General features: G+C 49.6%; 1 protein-coding gene across 3 annotated transcripts in view; it reads left to right on the forward strand.

The window, feature by feature from the left end:
* The window catches only part of ABL1 (ABL proto-oncogene 1, non-receptor tyrosine kinase), an 86,026-nt gene that overhangs the window by 61,653 nt on the left and 5,037 nt on the right, over positions 1 to 19,336 (forward strand). For 2 of the 3 annotated variants that reach the window (XM_081150447.1, XM_081150448.1), the window contains exons 4-10: positions 3,704 to 3,976; positions 11,593 to 11,677; positions 12,301 to 12,478; positions 14,198 to 14,382; positions 16,450 to 16,602; positions 17,978 to 18,067; positions 18,433 to 18,597. In XM_081150447.1, the coding sequence (XP_081006573.1) occupies positions 3,704 to 3,976; positions 11,593 to 11,677; positions 12,301 to 12,478; positions 14,198 to 14,382; positions 16,450 to 16,602; positions 17,978 to 18,067; positions 18,433 to 18,597 (1,129 nt within the window). The other variant, XM_081150449.1, reaches the window with a different exon arrangement.

Raw genomic sequence — 19,336 nt, forward strand, 5'->3', positions numbered from 1 at the left:
TAATGAACTAGAACAGCAGAGTGCACCTAGAGCAGGTGACTTCCTTCAGCTGACATGTTGCTCCCCATCTGTGCTGTTTATCCAAGCCAAGCCGTGCTGCCCCACGGCCATCAGTTGGGGTTTGTATTGAATGGGGTGGTGGTCTCTTTGCCCTGGAGTTGTGTGATCAGCATCCTTGCAGCATCAGCATCCTTGCAGGCAGATGCAGGTGTGTGATCGGCATCCTTGCAGGCAGATGCAGGTGTGTGATCGGCATCCTTGCAGGCAGATGCAGGTGTGTGATCGGCGTCCTTGCAGGCAGATGCAGGTGTGTGATCGGCGTCCTTGCAGGCAGATGCAGGTGTGTGATCGGCATCCTTGCAGGCAGATACAGGTGTGTGATCGGCATCCTTGCAGACAGATGCAGGTGTGTGAACGGCATCCTTGCCCCCTGATGCAAGGTGTGTGATAGGCATCCTTGCTGGCAGATGCAGGCAGGCGTGCTCTAGTTTGATAGCTTAAGAGAGAAAGCAAGGCCTCCGTGTGGGATGCATGATGTGCAGAATTCGAGAGTCAGGCAGTGAAGACAGACCCTTTCTCTAAATGCGAGTGTGTGCCAGGGTTCCTTTCACTCCAGGTGGAGTCCAGGACACCCATGCGATCAGGCACTGCCCACCACTGGACGGCTTATCAAAGTGTCCTAGGCCTCCTGCCCATCCGCCTCCCTGACAGAGACCCTCCCTTCAGCTGTTTGAGTGCCTGGAGACGTCTAGTCCCATGGGGTCATCAGGCAGACCATCTGCAGAGGCTCCTCTCTGTGAGGGCTGCCCTTGAGGGGGCTGTGCTGGGTGGAATCTTGCTCCTGGAATGTGTGGAACAGCATCAAAGTGGTGAAACGGCATCAAATGGGGAGGTGCCGCAGTGACTCGTGAGACAGTGTGGCCCAGCATCAGCACTGCGGCTCGTGGCAGAGCTTTGGTGCAGTCCTTTCTGGATTTCTAAGAGGAAAATGTGAGGTTCATAGGAGGGACAGGCTAGGGTCGAATAAGTTTAATTCTTAGTTTCAGATTAGCTAATCTTTAGAAAAACAGCTGAATTTCAAAGATTCTTCTGTAAAGCTCCGAAGGATATCTTTCTGTCTCCACCCTCTTGGCTACGGTTTACCTCTCTCTTCGTGTTCCTGAGCTTTCACCAGTCAGCTCAGGGCCGCCAGCTCAGGGCCCAGAGCCCAGGACTTGGGTGTTTAGCACTGGACTCTTGAAAGGGCCATACCAGACAGAGCTATTGCTGTTTCCTAAGAGTCTTGACAGCTTAAAAATCTTCAGGTACCCTGGCACTTGGATGTCATTCTTCCATGCTTTCTCAACATTTGTGATCCTCTGCCAACACAGTGGAATTGAAGACTGGTTTTTATCTTACTCCCCCAAAATCTTTCTTAGCTCTTCTAGTTGTGTCCACATTTTATTTGCCCCTGTGAGGTGCTCCTGTCAAGTTCCACAATTTCTTATAGCTTTTGATGGAGTCTTTCCTTGAGATGCCGCCTGATGCTTATTTTCTGTCTAATAGAGGGGCAGGTTCAGGTCCACAGGAGTGGGATTTGGGCTTAAGCTTTAGCAGAGGTGGCAGGATGGGCCAACTGTGTAACCTCTAGAATTTTATTAAGATTTACTAACCCTGACAGTGGCATCCCGGTGGAAGGTGAAAAGCCTGCTGAAACCTTGCTGACCTTCCCTTATGGAGGAGACTGGAGCGTTATTAAGCTGCTGAATTATTAAGTACCGCCTGGCCCCTGGCATGTGAGAGGCTCTCGGGGAACTGTGCTGCTGGCCGAGAGCCTGTAAACAGCACACCTGCGGGGGTCTGCAGGGTTGTGGGCAGCTCAAGGGCACACACGTCTCAGCTCTGATTAGCCTGCAAGATGGCCGTCGGGGAAAGTGCTTCTGCTGAGTTTCTTTGATAGGTCCTGTCCTTGGGTTCCTGCGAGATCAGGGAGAGGCACAGCCCTAGCTGAGCACCCTGAGTGTTTATGTGACAGGTTACATAGCATAATGACATACCATTCGTAATGCTAATTTCACTTTCTCCTCTGAGCATGCCATGAATTCCCGATGGAGATTACCCAGCACACTAGCAAAAGCTGCTCAGAAACTAGAACTAATCAGAAGGAAGCCATCAGACTCCTTGACGGCTAGAAGGTGGCTGTGCTGTGCATTTAAGGGAGAGTAATTTTAGTACCTAATAAATGTTGGTATATCAGTTTTATGTTGAAAGATGAACTGAGTCACAGGATCTGTAAACTTAATTATTGAAAAGGGTGAAGTTTGCCCATTCATTGAAATCTCCTGTCACTCTGACGTGTCTAACCGAGGAGCCTGTGAGGGAATCAAAGGAGACCAAGAACAGATTCTGCATAACCTAGGGCTTAGGGAGCCACTAGCATTCTCTGCAGTTGAAGGAACGTGCTCTTTGGGTTGGGGAGCACTCCTTTCAAGCTGAGGCGGAGAAATAGGCAGTGAGCCTGTTCCCAGGCGACCGGCCTGGACTCCGCCAATGATTGCCGGGGAGTGTGTGCGTTCTGATTCCAGGGAGCGTCTTCTTGGAATGGCTTTCTCTCTCCTCGCCGCTCCTTGGTAGGGAAGACACTGTCCGCTGAGCTAACCCAAGAGAGGAGGACTTGGAGGATCACAACCTGAAGCAAAGTATCTAGACACCTGGCGGACTTTTCCACAGAGGGCCGGGCTTTACGAGCTGTCCCAGGTCCCATTCAGTCTTTGTGAACTGCACTGTTGTCAGGACTGACACTGACAGATGCTGTGCATGCTGAGGGCAGGCTCGGCAGTCTGACTTCACTCCCCTACCCCGCCACCCCCAACACTGTACACGTGTCACACAGCATATCCCCAGAGTGGTTCACTTCCAGGTTTTCCTCAGGGCCCTCAAGTGTAAAAGTGGGGCCTTCGGGTGGGCCTCCCCCTCACCCTCAAAGGTCCTGCCACTCAGCGGCACCATCTCGCAGAGGGAGGGGCTCCCTGCCTAGCAGCTCTCCACTGTGCATCAGAGAGAGACTCACGTGCACTCGTGTCTGAAAGCCTGCTCCTGACTTCCCTGGGGTGGAGGAGCCCGTGTGGCCTTGGTGCGGCCCTCCGAGGCCCACTCTGTTCCTGGAGAGTCTCAGCTGATGGGCACCTGGCAGGGCATGACATCTGATGCTTCCCTCTCGGCCTGAATCGTGGAGGTTGGAATGAGAAGGACACCTATGCTTTGTTTAGTAATTTCCATCTCTGGTCACTGTCTAGTTCTAGATAATTATATAATTATAGGTGATAGTTTTTAATAAGCATAATTATTTAGAAGTTTTTTTTGCAATCAGCAAAACTTTTTAAGTTTTACTCCTCACTACTGTGATCAACAGTTAGTATCGAGTACCTATTATATGCTCATTTCCTGTTCTTGACATTGGAGATGTGGGATAAAGAGAACCAGCATGTAAGGCTTAGGTACGGGGAGGATTTCAGTCTGGGAACAGCAGATGCAAAGGCCCTGGGGCATGTTATTGCATCTTTCTGCTTTAGCAGGTAAATTATAGCATGTATAGCACTTGATCCTATGTGGAGAGCCATTCATCTGGGGTTTTGCTGTGCATTAAGGCTCAGCAGAGCTGGCTCACTGGAGTTGTGTGAGTGTGTGTGTGCTCTGGGGCTGACGACTGTCCCTGTTCCCTCAGCTCTATGTCTCCTCCGAGAGCCGCTTCAACACGTTGGCGGAGCTGGTTCACCATCACTCGACTGTGGCCGACGGGCTCATCACCACTCTCCACTACCCAGCTCCCAAGCGCAACAAGCCCACTGTCTACGGCGTGTCCCCCAACTACGACAAGTGGGAGATGGAGCGCACGGACATCACCATGAAGCACAAGCTGGGAGGAGGCCAGTACGGGGAGGTGTACGAGGGCGTGTGGAAGAAGTACAGCCTGACTGTGGCCGTGAAGACCCTGAAGGTAGGCCCGGGGCCCGGGACCCAGTCGGCGCCCGCAGAGCCGCCTCTGCTCCGGTGCCTGGGTGAGCTGTGGCGCAGTGTCTGCGGGGGGTGGGGAAGGGTGCCCCTTCCCAGGTGGCCTGCCTCCTGCATGCAGGTCCAGGGGGCTCCTTGGTGCCGAGGAGCTGATTCCTCAGTCTCCTGCCGCCTGTCTCTTTGTACATGTTGAGTCACTGTCATAATCTCAGTGTTTCCACATATGGTGAGAGCTGAGAAGGGCTGCGGTTTTTGGTGTAAAAAGATTAGTCATTTGGAGAGGTTTTTTCCACTGTATGGCAAGAGTCTCTTAAAGCCGTGGGTTTCCGTTCCGTTCGTGTCGCGTTCGAATCACTTCCTATTGAGTTAAGGGGAGGAAGGAGGGAAATAAAATCCTTAAGTTTTGCGAGGAGATTTAACCAAAATGCGTTTGACATTTCTGTGGATTTTTGTTGGCAGGTTTGAAAGGCAAGTGCTGTTTATTTCCTAGCAGCGTCCTGTTCTGGGATTTCTGGGATTAAGGAAACGTTAATGAAGGCTTCTTACTAACTCAGATCACCTAGCCCCCACCTTGTTATCTATGACTTTCATCCCCTCGACTAATGCACAGTGTGTGGCATTTTCAGGCAGCTTGTTTTCCTGTTGAAGTTCTCTGAGATGTTTCGGTTGCCAGGGGAGGAAGTTTCAGTTTGCAGCCTTCCCAGAGAACTCTGTGCTTTCTCTGTGGAGAGAGTGTCCTCTCGAGTCAACCTCTGTCATTTTCACTCTTTCTAAGTGAACTCTGGCTATGCGGATGGACGTGTGCACAGAGAGTGGGAGAGGGAGCTCCTTTCGTAACTAAAGAAGAACCAACACAGCCACTGCTGGGAAAATGGACCCCAGTCAGTCAGGTGCTCACAGTGAGACCTGGGCCCCCAGACGCTCCTCTTCTAGGGACTGGACCACTCCCCTGATACTCAGAGGCACAGTAAAATGTAAATACGACTTCTGGCTAATATAAAGTGTCACGTTAAAGAAAATACCAAAGGAGGTATTCTTAGCAACCAAAGGAGGCTTCCTGGCACTGTACTAAATGTGTCCCCTTAGAGATGTCCTTGGGGTGAGACTGACACTTATGTGTGTGGATGGAGGTGGCATGGTTTGGGGTCACCTTGAGGACTCCTGGGTATTTTCCAGATGGGATGTTTTATAGTTTTAATAAGCCTTCATTGAGTTCCTCGCTTCTGTTTGCCAGACCCTGGGCTTAATGAGAAATGGATTAGAGTTCTTCATGTCAGGCTGGTCTAGGTAGTTAGAATGGTCTAGTTAGTAGTAGACAGTCTAGTTAGTAGGAGAAACGGGCAAGTATAACAATAATTGTAGCACAGTGTGGTAAGGGCCACATTAGGCTCGAGCGTGGTGCTCTGTCACTTCACAGGAATGAACGGAAGGGGCTGGTGAGCTCTGCTTGGCGGGAAGAAAGCAGGAAGAGAATCGGGAGCTGGGGCTGCAGTGAAGGAGTAAGCATTGGCCAAGGGCACAGAGGTCAGGAGAGGCAGGTGAGGACAGAGAGCTCACCAGTCAGAGGGCTAAACCTGGCCGAGGAGCTGGGATGTTATCCTGGAGGTAGTGGGGCCCATCGAAGGGCTTGACGCACAGGCGTATGACGAGGATTTGCATTTCACAGGGATGGCTATGTTGGTGGCCTTAGGAAGAACTGAACCACCATTGCCCCTCCACTCACAGATCGGGGAGTACAGGGAGGGGCGTTTGCTTGTGCTGCAGCATCTCAATTTGGTGCAAGTTGAGGACCTGGCCCAGTGACACTGCGCCTTGACCTGCTAATGGCCTGGGCATCACCCACACATTGGCCAGGATTTGCAAAATGAAACAAGGAAGGCTAAAAGTACAAAACACACTGAATTTCAGTCCAGACGAGACTCGTTTGAAACTTTTAAGAGGTATAGCTCGTACAACTTGAAATGTGAGGCAAATCCAGCCCCCAACCGAGGCTGTGGTGTTTCCTGAGCGACTGAAAAGGGGTTTCAGAGTGGGGACCTCCTGGAACTCAGTGTGGTGCCTGTGGTTTCTCATTCCAGTGAATCAGAATTATCTGGAAGAGGATGGTTATATACTTCTCTAATGATTTATTTTTGAACTTTATTGTATGCTTTTAATGATTTTCCCTAAGGGCCTTATTAACTTATAGTCCCAAGTTACAGCATCTTGTTGCATGGAGTTCTGTGAGCAGTCACCCCAGGTGGTAGCCATTTAGGGAAAGGGAAATGCATCATCGTCTAGAGGAATGTTCACCCAGAACATGGTACTAAGCAACTACTAAATAAACTATCCCTCCTTCCCCTCACCCTGCACAGAGAACATGTCTGTGTCAATAATTTGAGCACGTATCTCCACTGTAGAGGTTGGGGACTTGGAGTGGGCTCTCAGTGACAGCAGTGGCTGATGCTTACTGAGCTCCTACCACGTGCCTGGCAGGGTTCTGAGCGCCTTGCATATAGCATCTCAGGTAAACCTTACAGCAGCTTTAAGAGAAGGGTAGTGCTGTTACCACCATGTCTAGGTTGAGAAAACCGAAGCAGAGGGAGACGGGGTAGCTGGCCTGGAGCTACACGCCAGGTGCGGCAGAGCCGAGCTTCAGACCCAGGCACCCTGCTCCAAAGCCCAGAGACTGTTCTTTTGTCACTCATATACCATGAAAAATATGCACGAACCACAGGCACCCTAAAAATCACCTTTTCTCCCCTTTCCCATTAACTTCCCCACAGGCTGTAGCCATGGTCTGCCTTCTCTTTAGGGCTCCTTGGAAAACCCTTGCAGCTGTAGCCCTGGTGGTCCTTCCTCAGCGCCACTTTGTGCGGGACCGCACTGGGCCCCGGAGTCCGTCTTCTCCCCATCCCTCTCCCTCAGAGGGCTGAGCCAGCGCCTCCTTCACCAGCAGGGGGAGCAAAGCCCCGCTTTAACCGTGACTCCTGATTGAACCACTCGGCGGCCCTGGGCCCTGTGCCTTCAGGGCGTAATGAAGACCGGAGCACAGGAAAAAAGGCGGCACGAGGCTGACCCCTAGGGGTGGGAAGCTGGGATTGCAGACGACGCCCACTGATGGGGAAACTGGCTGCTCGTTGCAATTTTGACAATATTCTGTGTGTGGTAGGCTTCACTTGATCCTTGTTAAAGGCAGGATGTGCCTAAGAGAACCAGCTGCCAAGTACAAAAAGCCCCAAGTTTCACACGAGCTGTGTGCCACATTAGTTTGTAAGTCAGTTTTTTTCCTGTGAAACAATTGTATAAGTTATGGAATTTGGAAAAAACTACTGTTAGTCTAGTTGTGGCATTAAGATTGAATCGTAAGCTAACTCTATAATTTACCATTAAAATAGTGGAACATAACATTGTTATAAAATGTTGACTTAAAATTGTACCCAGTTCTTTACCTATTTTTCAAATAGGTGAGATATGCACAGTCTCCTCTACCCGTAATTTTCATGTCTTTCCAGAAATAGTCCACATGTGCATCATTTGTAACCATGTGGCAGCATGTTACAGACACTGCTCCGCACCTCTTGGTGTCCATGTAGTGTAATGATAGCTGTTCCCTATCGGTACACACCAGGCTACCTCACCTTTGTGTGGCTGTGTTTCAGTACGCACCAGCCCTCAGTGGACATCTGGGTTCTTTCTAGTACTTGGCTATTACAAACAATTGCCCCGGGGTTGCTCTTGTTTGCACATGTGGCTGAGTGTCCTGATGGGTCAGTTCCCTGAGTAGAACTGCTGGGTCAGGGCCACGTGCGTTCATGGTTGTGATCGTACTCCAGGTGCCTCCCAAGGCCCTGCACCCTGCCGGCAGCGCCGAGCAAGTGCCTGTTCACTGTCTCTCACCAGCTCAGTTTATTTGGTTTGGGTTTTATTTTTGTCATTCTCCCCTAGGGGGTTGGTTTTATTGGAGAGCTCCAGAAACAAGGAAGGAAGGAAGGGTCCACGACAGCACTGACGGTGGACAATCCATACTGTGGCTTCCCAACTTCACAGAGGGCCGTGCCCCCAGAGAGGCCACGCAGCCTGGAGCCCACTGTTGCCATGCGCACTTGGCTGTGCCGTGGCCTCCCTCCTGGATGTAGAGCTGGATACAGCGGCGATGTTGGGGATCGGAGTTCTGGGGGCTTCCTCTTTGGGGTGGTTTCTCGGCATTTTGCTTGGGCTTCAAGTCCCACATCAGGTTTGTGAACCACCTTCCTCAGCTGAGTGCAGGAACTCTGCCCCAGCTTCCCAGTGTTTTAAACATGTCTGCCCTGGTCTACCTGGATGAGGGATGGTACTTCCCTGTAGTTGTAACCTGTTCGCCCAGCATTTGGGTAAGAACCAGAAATATGTGGAAACTAATCTCACACCAGGAGTTCTGGTCCAGGGCCAGGGGTCCCCGCTGAGAGGGAGGCAGCGAGAGCCCTGAAAGCTGTGCTGCACCAGCGGGATGTGGAGCTGTCTTTAAAACGGTGCTTTCTGTGACGTGGAATACCTGCAGTGAGCACATGAGGAAGCCGGTTGGAACTTACCTGTGAGATGTTGAGTCCAGGAGACTGTATCTGTGAGAAAAACAGAAAACAGTGTAAAGGGCTAATGCTTGTCTTCCTTACAAGCAACATATTCAGTCTGCTTCTCAGGAGTAGAGACCAGGTGTCTTCATAATTAAAGTGTGTTCCGCTAAGAGGGTGCTGACCATGGTCTGGGCCCTGCACTTGGCGCCCTGTGCATCAGGTGGACACTCCTGTTCTTCCCATCCTGTAGATGAGAAAATGGTGGGTCAGAGATGACCTCTGTGTTACCTGTTGTGTGAGTCATCTGCCATGGCCACACAGTGGCAGAGCCTGGTCGGCACAAATAGGCGGCCATCCTCTTGCCCTCTCGGCTGTACCAGGGAAAAAGTTTGCCCACATCTGGGCTGGGCCCATCAGTCCTCATGAAGAGAGGCCAGATGGACCATCTCTCTCCCTAACAGACAAGCCTGAAGTTCACAGCTTTTACTCAAAAGTGTTGCCTTCACCCTGATTAATCTGAGTTAGTTTTATTCTATGTAAATGGAAGAATTATCTTCAAAAACATGGTGGAAAGTTTTAAAATAGCAGTGAAGGAATATAACAGGGTAGCACCTGGGATATTTCTAGTTTAGCACAGCTTCATGTACTGTGCTGTTAGCAGTTTACATCATAAACTGAACCAGGTCTGATTCCAGCAGGGGGAGACAAGTCACACCTACTCCTGAAAAGGGAAAACACACACCCAAGGGTTTACTTATACTGTGCACATGTGTGCATGCAGGTGTGTGAACGATTAGAGAGAGAAAGACATGAGAAGAGGAGTGTCCGTGAGAGCTGTATTGTTCTTTGTGCAGGTTCAGGTCTCAGGATCTAGGACACGGTTCTTTTAGAAAAGAGCCAGGAGCTGTAAGAGCAAATGATGTTTCTGAAATTATTTCACCGTGGGTGGTTTATTATGTGGCTCTTTAAACTTGAAAAACTCCATGTGTCTAGAAAACTTCACAGGAGAGCTGCTTTTTCAACATATTATGGGCCAGGCAAGATTCGTAAAGCCCCTGGACCCTACATGAGCAGTGTTGAGCCCCCTGACTCTGGCAGGTGTTCACCCTCCAGCCATCGATACTAGTCTGTCACCTGGCGAATCATAGCACCTCACGCCCAGAACGCCAGTGGCTGGCTGAGCATGTTGAGGAGCAGAGAGGACTCAGAAGAATTAAACAGCCAGTGGGGTGGCAGCAGGGATGAGTCCTTTCCCCCACATAGCTTGACACAGAGATGACTGACGAGGTTTAATTGAATTTACGGCAGCTTGGCGTTTTTAAAGAGCAGTAAATTGTTTCTAAGTTTCAGCCTCACAGAGCCCTAAGCAGAGCGATAATGGGCTGGCACATAACTCATCCGTCACGCTTTGCTTGTAAACACATAGACCAAAGCAAGAAAGCGCTGAGAAAGGCTGTCTCGCCCTCTGGGAGTCTTCCCTAAGGTACAGTCAGGTGAGGACAACAGTTAGGACACTTTAGGTCTTCGTCTCCAATGGGGCAGGTGCAGTGTACAAAGCATTCTCTCGGGGGAACCTAGTTTCCAAGGAGTCACTCCCCATCTCCCCTGCAGTCTTTCTCTTCAGAGTAACTTACTCCATATCGAAAGTTGGAGGGTGGTGTCTTGCTTCCCTCATTGGATTTCGTGGCCAGGTTCTCACAACAAACGGACCATGTCATTTACCACCACCTGCTTCCTGTTTTGAGGACAGTGGATCCTTTAAGTCAAAAAGAGGTTTACCACCCTAGCTGGTTTTGCTCAGTGGTTAGAGCGTCAGCCCGCGCAGACTGAAGGATGTGGGGTTCGATTCTGGTCAAGGGCATGTACCTCGGTTGTAGGCTTGATCCTGGCCCCAGTTGGGGCATACGTGATAGGCAACCAACCGATTTGTCTCTCTCACATCAATGTTTCTCTCTCTTTCTCTCTCTCTCTCTTTGAAAGAATATTCTTGGGTGAGGATTGAAAAAAAAAGGTTTACCCAGCATAAGCCACAGCAAGGCTCTTGTGAAACAGGGCCGCCGCACTGTGCACTGGAGCCTAGAGCTGCAATATTCAACCTTCTTCATCCCATGGCACTCATGCAGACTAATTACTGAAATTCTGCGGCACACTTAAAAAATACATATGTCTTGCAGATCTAACCCAAAAAAGGTGTAATTTTTATTTATTCACACCAGATGGCTATTGTTGTGTTGGTGGTTGTCATTTTTTTATCTGACAGTCTACGGGAAGAAAGGTCACCGGTTGAAAATCTCTGGTCTAGACTCAGAATATGTGAGGAAATACAGAAGTGTCCATCACATTTGCTCTGGGCATTTGCTACTGTCTTTGTCTCCCCTCGGCATTCAGCTCCCGTGAATGTGCTTCTAAGACTCGTGACTGTTAGGGAAGCAGCTCGCGAGGATCGCTTTAGCATCGGAGTAATTGACCCGACAGACAGCGGTGACTGCTTCATTAAGAGCCCGCAACACCGCATCCTTAGGCAGTCTCACATCCTCTCATTCCGCCATATCTTGAGACATGGTTCTTCTTTGGTTGGCAGTCCAATATTATTTTGTATCATCAGGGTCTCTTCCCTTAAATCAGGTACATTTCAGATTCTTTGAGTGATTTTTTTTTTTTTACGTTATACATTTTAGGACCCCTCGAAAACCAGCTGTTCCTTAGAGAAATAGTACCATGTTTGTGGCCTTTGCCTGTGCACATCTCCCTCACCCCCACACACTCCACAAGGTGGTAGAAACAAATACAGTTTGTGCAGCAGCCACCAGAAGCAAGTCGCCAGCAATACAGGCAGCCCTGACGCATTGCCCTGGAGGAGAATTCGGAAGCTCAGCAGCCAAGGGGAACATCTGTGCAGTCGAGGCCACGACCAGCCGCCATGGAGCCCATCCGGAGTGGGGTGGAGGTCGAAACTGGTTGGCCGGGGTGATTGTTCATCGAGGATCCTGCGCGTACTAACCATTCACGGTGTACTTTCCTGCTCAGACACATTCCTTGCTGAAATAACTTTCCCCTTTTTTCTCTGCAGGAGGACACCATGGAGGTGGAAGAGTTCCTGAAGGAAGCGGCGGTAATGAAGGAGATCAAGCACCCTAATCTGGTGCAGTTGCTTGGTGAGTGTGTGCAGCTCCCACTGAGCCCTCGGGCAGCACAGGTGCTGTTGGAGCAGAGGGGGCGGCTGACTGCATTGGGACCCTGAGCTGGACCTTGTCCTCTCTACCAGCATTCAGTCACCTCCTTCCCCAGCACGGGTAAAGGAGGCCCGCGTGGGATTGTGTGTGATTGGGGTGGGGAGGGATGTGGAAGAGAATGTTATTACTTTAAATCGATACCTAAAAGCAGTCAAGCTCACATTAGCTTCTGAAACTTAAGGCTTTTTAACGTTTCTTCCCTGGAGTGATTCTGTAAGTAGACAGACATAACCATGGGACATAGCCATCAGGGGTGAACTAACAGTGGTTTAGGCAATTGATGTGGGCCCGGCCTTCACTTCTGAGCTCACTGAAAGCCCCTTCCCGTGTAAGTTCACTGGCTTGAGAGGAAGAAGAGAGAGTGTGTCCCACAGGAGCACAATCTCAGGTCACAAGCTCCTGGAGCCATGTTGGGAGCTGGCCCAGGACTTCAGGGCAGAGTCAGCATCCATTTCAGAAGCGTTTTCCTTTAGTGCCAGTTTGTTCGGACATTTGTTCAGTTGGGATAAAGTGGCTCCCTGAAGACCTCAATGTCTTGTTGGCAGGGGTCTGCACCCGGGAGCCCCCGTTCTATATAATCACTGAGTTCATGACCTATGGGAACCTGTTGGATTACCTGAGAGAGTGTAACCGGCAGGAGGTGAATGCTGTGGTGCTGCTGTACATGGCCACTCAGATCTCGTCAGCCATGGAGTACCTGGAGAAGAAAAACTTCATCCACAGGTAGGAGCCTGGCCGTGGAGTGAGCTTGGGGCCCTGGCATCCTTCTGCAAGAAGCCCCAGCCTCTGAGGACTTCGGCCCAGCCTCTAACTTAGTGCCGGCAGTATATTAGACCTTGACACTAAGGCCAGCCCTGGGTTCCTGACATTGCCGGCTCAGGCGTGCCAAAGTCTAGGGCTAGATTCAGCCAGGCCTAGACTCTGGACCAGTGGAGCAGTTAATCCTCGGGTAAGAAACATCTCACTTTGGAACCATTTTGGACTAAGTAGAACATTAGATGATTCTTCAGAGGCGTCCTCCCTGGTAGCCACAGCGCGCTCTGAAGTGGGAGCTTGCTCATGGTCCCTCGAGGCCCGGCGCGTCCTAATGACCTTCCTGAGAGCGGCGTCACTGTTACTCAGACTGGCGGTAACAGCCAGTGCATGGGTTTTGTTTCTGCGTCGCATTTGTTTTTTCCCCTCCCTTCTTTTTATTATCATTTCCTTCTCCACTTAACTTGCTGTCGTCTGGTTCGGCAGTGCTTGCACAATCGTCAGAATTGTGTGTCTGTGGTTCTCAATTAGCGCCTTTGCCGTTTTAAAGCCTGGAGTGCTCTGACCTTCAGGCGTGCCGCAATTACCGTGGCCTCCGCATTCTTCAGTGGTGGAAAGGGCCTCCTAGCAGAGTGACAGCCTGTGCAGGATGGAGCCTCATGGGCTTTGCCGGAGCCTTTTATACAGGATGTTCTCCACGCCACTGTGCGACCTTTCCTACCCAGTTAACTCGAGTGTGAGACCCACGCGTGAGATTTCCTAGCGAGGAACAGGAGCGGCGTGTGTGAAGTGCTGGCAGTTCCTTGTAAGATAGGTTTTCCATGCTCTGCGGGACCCCGATTCAGGTGCTCCTGTCACACAAGGATAAAACCCTCTGAGGCTGCAAATTGAGATTTCTTGACTCCAGGTTTGCCTTGCACAGCTAGGTTCGTCTGTTCTCTCTTCATTTGGGCAAACTTAAAATCCGTTACCAAAATCCTATTAGGCACAGCTCCTCTGTATTTAATTTCCCTCTGATTGCTGGTGTGCGGCATTGTGTTAGTGGCTGCCTCTTCTCACTCCTCCATTCCTGTTTGCCTCGGGATTTCATGGCTATGTCCTTGAACCAAAAATTAGACTCCTACCTCCCCAGTAGATTTGGGAGGCGAGAGGAAGCTGGTTACATAGGAGAGAAGTCTTGGGATACATTTGGATAAGCACTGGGGAGAAAGAGGAAAGTAGGAAACACAATTTGGGCAAAGAATGCAGTGGGCTTTGCTTTACTTTGTCCCCCTGTCTGGACAAGAGTGTGGAGACTCAGGACAGCCTGTGTGCTTGCTCCTGGTTCCTGCCTAGAGCAGTGAGAACCAGACAGACACTTAGGTGACACATACTCTTCTCGGCATCAGTTGAAGCACTTTACCTATTAATTACCACTGAAAACAACCCTAAGAAGTAGGTGCTGTGTTATCCTTTTTGTTTTCTGGGTGCGGTAGCTGAGTCCCAGAGTAATGACCTTGCTCCAGGTCACAGGGCCAGGGAGTCTGCCCCCCCTTGCCCCTCTGCTGCCTCTCACCATGCTGGGAGCCCAGGTGGGTGCTGAGTTAACAGAAGTTCCTGGGGGACTCCCATTGTCCATTGTTGGTGGTGGGTTTGTGACGTTGGAAAGATAGGCAGGGACTCTCACAGATAAACATTTTCCTTTCTCAGAGATCTCGCTGCCCGAAACTGCCTGGTAGGGGAAAACCACTTGGTGAAGGTGGCTGATTTCGGCCTGAGCAGGTTGATGACAGGGGACACCTACACTGCCCACGCTGGGGCCAAGTTCCCGATCAAGTGGACTGCACCCGAAAGCCTGGCCTACAACAAATTCTCCATCAAGTCCGACGTCTGGGGTAAGGGCCACTCCAGTCCCCGTTGCCCAGCCAGGGTGTGGCTTCTTTTACCTGTTTTCCTCTCCTGCTTTTTCACGGCCCTTTCTCCCCATCACTGAGTTCTCTCTTTTGCTCGTTTCTTTTTCTTCTAAAAATCTTTTCTTCCCTGTTCTCTCTCCAGAGTGAAGTAAAAGGGAGCTTTTTCTTCTGAAATAATTCAGATTAACTTACCACCTCTGTCTTTGTGCTAAGTTCGTTGCTTGGGTTTGCGGGGGCAGCTTGCCTACCGTGTAGGCGCCAGAGGTCTCCAGGGGAATGCTGTGTGGTGTGGTTTGGGCTTTCAGTAGGATACTCCCCTCTGAAGCCTCCTATGACACTGTTGTGTTTTTACATTTTTAAAGAACTTTTTGTTGTGGCAAATTATAAGCATACCCTGAAGAAGACAGACCTGCCTAATGAACCCGTGGCAACCATCACCAGCTCTGCTAATCACCCACCACCTCTTGCTCCTCTGTGCCGCGCCCACACCCCTGGCCCTTTGAAGCACATCCCAGACATGATGCTGTTTGGTCCGGAAGTATTTCAGTACAAGCCTCTTAAAGATGGCATTTTTATCCTCATGCCCACAGTGCCCCTCCTCCCGAAACTGACAGCAATTTCCAAATATTATCAAGGATCCAGTTAGTGCTCAAATTTCCCCAATGAATCATAAAAGTCATACTTTTCTTTGCAGTCTATTTGAATTGAGATTGAAATACGGTTCACACGGGATTAGTTGGCCTGTTGCCTAAAACCCCTTAACCCGTGAGCTCCCTCTCCGTCTCACTTCCCTTGCTGTTCGTTTGTTGAAGAGATCCTGTGCTTGTCCTCTAAAGCCTCCCTCAGCCTGGATCTTGCTCACTGTGCCTGCGGCCTGCCTCTGATGCCCCTCTCCCCAGTATTCCTGGTAAGGGCAGCTGGGTCTGAACAGCTGGGCCACAGTCGGATTGACCTTTTCCTTTCAGTCAAGAGTTCTTCATGGGCGATGGTGTGCGTTTTCATCAGTAGGTACATAATTCTTGATTTTCTCTCTTTTTTATGACCTTAGCAGTTACTGACACCCAGCACCTAGATCCACTAATTATTAGGGGTTAGTTACCAGATGGTAGTTTTCTAATCTCTCATTTCTTACTCACTTATTAGCTCAGTGGTTCTGTGAGAAGAAACTTCCCCTCACCTACTGTTGGTTACTCAGGATAGACATTTGCTTTCCCGCCATCACTTACTAGTTTTCACAGTAAGAAGTTGGTTTCTTAATACTCCACGATGGTGACCAATTTGATTTTTGTTTGTTTTTTTGTGTGTGATATAAAGAACTCACGTATATAACGTGTTTAAATACATTTGATGTGTTTTAATCTGCTCGGTTATTTTTCTTATTGATGCTCAGATTTCACCTTTGGCCGGTGGAAACTCATGTTGCTCCTGGTCTTCTTGACAAGATCCTTGTAGCTTTTGTACCATCAGTGCTGTCCGCAATGATAAGATATTTTGGATTCATTCCCTGCCCGAGACCTGAGCGACCCATTTCTCTGGGAAGTCAGTTCTGCTTCCTTTGGTGGGATCAGGAATTCCAAAGCTGTACTGGGGGCCTGCAAAACTTCCAAAGATCTTACAAGATTTTTGTGAAATTTTTAGAGTTCAGAGGGGCCTTAGAGATAATCTCATACTCCAGAAAGGGGCGGTGGCTTGTTGTAATTAAGCACATAGCCAGTTGCTCACAGAGCTAGGGGTAGAAATAGCCTGATCTCTAGCCCTAGATTCCCTCCACCACCTGTCCCAGCAGGATTGCCACATTACCTGCAGTACCCTGGAGGGGTTCATCAGCCGGGTCTCCTCTTTCCCCATGTGTTCTGGTCTGTGGGGTGGGTGAACTGAAGGTTTCAGTCTGCCCTGGGCTGTTGGTAATTAAGAGCCTGGTAAAATGTCAGCATCTGGCCTGCTTTGAGGGTGTAACTTCTGTTGTCTACTGCACAGGTAACCAATTTTAAATGCAGGAGACTTAAATCTTATACATTTCAAATAACCTTTCTCTTGTTTTTCCCCCAGCATTTGGAGTACTGCTTTGGGAGATTGCTACCTATGGCATGTCACCTTACCCAGGAATCGACCTGTCGCAGGTGTATGAGCTGCTAGAGAAAGACTATCGCATGGAGCGCCCGGAAGGCTGTCCCGAGAAGGTCTACGAACTGATGCGAGCATGTGAGCCTCCCCTGCCAGTTCTGAAAATTACGTGTGGGCTTTGTAAAGCATTCCACTGCAGGAGTGTACATGCACAGTAAAAAACTAGAGCATTATATCGCCTCTCTTCATTCCCAGTCTTCAGAGCAGTGAATGGAACAGTTTGATACAAATTTTTGTAGCCTTTTTTCACTTTTTCTCTATATGTTTATTTATACATAGTATTTATATTTGAGGGTTTTTTGTTTGTTTTTGAATATTGCGATTGATGCATACCAAACTGGGATTTCTTTTTAATAAATACAAGTTCCTGGACTTACCTTCAAACATCTGCTATAGTAGGTAGATGTTCCAGGGGACATTTATCTGGTTGGTTTTATTATATATATATATAAAATCATTTTTGCAACTTTGTTTGTACTTAGCAGTGTAATCGACCTACCTTTCCATGTCCATAATCCAGAGATTTCTCCTCCCTGCTTGTTTTTTTTTAAAAAACATATCTTTATTGATTTCAGAGAGAGGAAAGGAGGGGGAGAGAGAGATAGAAACATCAACGATGAGAGAGTCATTGATCGGTTGCAGCCCACAACCTGGGCATGTGCCCTGACCGGGAATCTAACCCCAGTCTCCTGGATCCTAGGTTGATGCTAAACCCCTGAGCCACACCTGCTGGGCTCCCTACTTATTTTTAATCTAGCTGTTGAGCATCCCATGAATGACTTACCCATTCACCCAGTCCTTTTGATGAACATTTGGTGATTTTACACATTGGTTTGGGTTTTGCTGTGATAAGCAAGGTAGGAGTGAGCACCCTCACATACGCACCTCTGTGTTTACTGGTATTGCTGAAAATTGAACTATTGGCTCAAAGGGCATGTGTGTTTTATGTTTTGATAGATTTTCCCAAACTGTTTTCCAGAAAAGGTTGTACCAATATATACTCCCACCAGAAGTATGTGTGAGTGACTCCCATCCTCACAGCTCTGGCCTGGCCAGTCCGCAGCCCTCGGTCACATCTTGCTCTGACCGCCGTGTCTTTTTGGATGCGGATTTTGGGCTTTGGTAACCATGAAGTAGGGGTGAGCTGCTTGGCTTAGTAGTTCCCTGCAATTGCTAGAGGGGTTGGGAAAATATATTTGGAAATGCAGTTCTGGCAGTCAACATCTCTCTGGGGTTTTACAACCCATATTCCTGCCAATATCTACAGTTCTCTCAAATTCTTAACGCCCGTAATAGGACACGATGGCATTCGTCACTTTAACTTGTCACACTAAAAGATGAGTAGCAGGAGCGGAACACTTCTTTCATTTCTAGACTTTTCCTTGGGAATTGCTAGCCACACACGTGTTGGCAAGGCCCCGTGGGTGGTCTGACTGAGGTCTCATCTGTCCAGGTTGGCAGTGGAATCCCTCTGACCGGCCCTCCTTTGCTGAAATCCACCAAGCCTTTGAAACAATGTTTCAGGAGTCCAGCATATCAGATGGTAAAGTGCCCATCCTTGGGGTGCCTGCCGTGCGGCGAAAGGTTGGGGTAGGAGGGACGGCTGTGGGGGAGGGGACTCTAGCTCTGCTCCTTCAGTTCACTTCCAGGGAGAAGTGCAAGGGCCAGCAAGTTATCTGAGGCCAGAAAGCTGGACAGCAGTGTTGAGTGTGGAGTGCTCTGTCGTAGCCATGCAGGATTCTGAAAACTATTCAGTGCCGTTTCTTTATCATCTGTATCTCTTTTCTGTAAATGTGTGTAGATGACCACTGTTACTGTAAAAAGCAAAAGAAAACCAACATACCAAAATGACACCACTGCTGATGGCTGCTGGTTTTTGTGTGTGTGTTTGTTTTTGGTGGTTCTTAGAAGTGGAAAAGGAACTGGGGAAAAAAGGCATGCGAGGGGTTGCAGGTACTTTGCTGCAGGCCCCAGAGCTGCCCACCAAGACAAGAACCTCCAGGAGAGCTACGGAACACAAAGATTCCACCGACGTGCCTGAGATGCCCCACTCCAAGGGCCCAGGAGAGCCTGGTAGGTCTCCACCCCATCCCCACCGGAGGCCAGGGCCAGGGTGGCACGTGGGAAGCAGTGAGTGGAACCTGCCCAGAGAGGCAGGCAGATCCCATGTTAGACTTGCGTTGGAAGGAAGGTTCTCCTCTCTCCGCAGCACAGCCCCTCTCTCCCCACTCCCACTGCCCGGGAATCATTAGGAGCCATTGGCTTGGCTCCAGCAGTCAGTCACATGGGCAGAGGTGCTTACAAAACCTGAGAAAGGAGCCCACCTTGTCATGTGTCGTTCACAGCTGTGGCCCAGAGTGAGTGTCCTGTCTGGCCTCTGAGAAGTGAGAGGGAGATGGGAGTGGTTCAGGAGGGATCTTGATAGTATCAGGGTTGGATCTGGTGCCTCCTGTGTGTCAGGTTGTATTCAGAGTCAGGCTGCTTTGACGTAGCAGTTGCCCCCCTGCACCCCAAACCCCACAAGCCCGGGTCCTAGTGCAGACCAGTGGCAGAACGAAAGTGTTGGAGGAGGGCCATCGTCGGGTTTGTAGAGGATGCTCTGACGGACCACAGACTAAGTGGGAAGGGACAGGACAAAGCCAGAATTATGGGATGTCTTGCCACAGTAGAATCTATAGAACCATGATTCCCAAGTTTTCTTGTTTGTTTTTTAATGTTTTTATTGAGTCTAGAGAGAGGGGGGCAGAGAGGGAGAAAAACATCGTTTTGAGAGAGAAACATTGATTGGTTGCCTAATGCATGCGCCCCAACC

The sequence above is a fragment of the Miniopterus schreibersii genome (genome assembly GCF_964146895.1).
Source record: "Miniopterus schreibersii genome assembly, chromosome: 11".
NCBI lineage: Eukaryota > Metazoa > Chordata > Mammalia > Chiroptera > Miniopteridae > Miniopterus > Miniopterus schreibersii.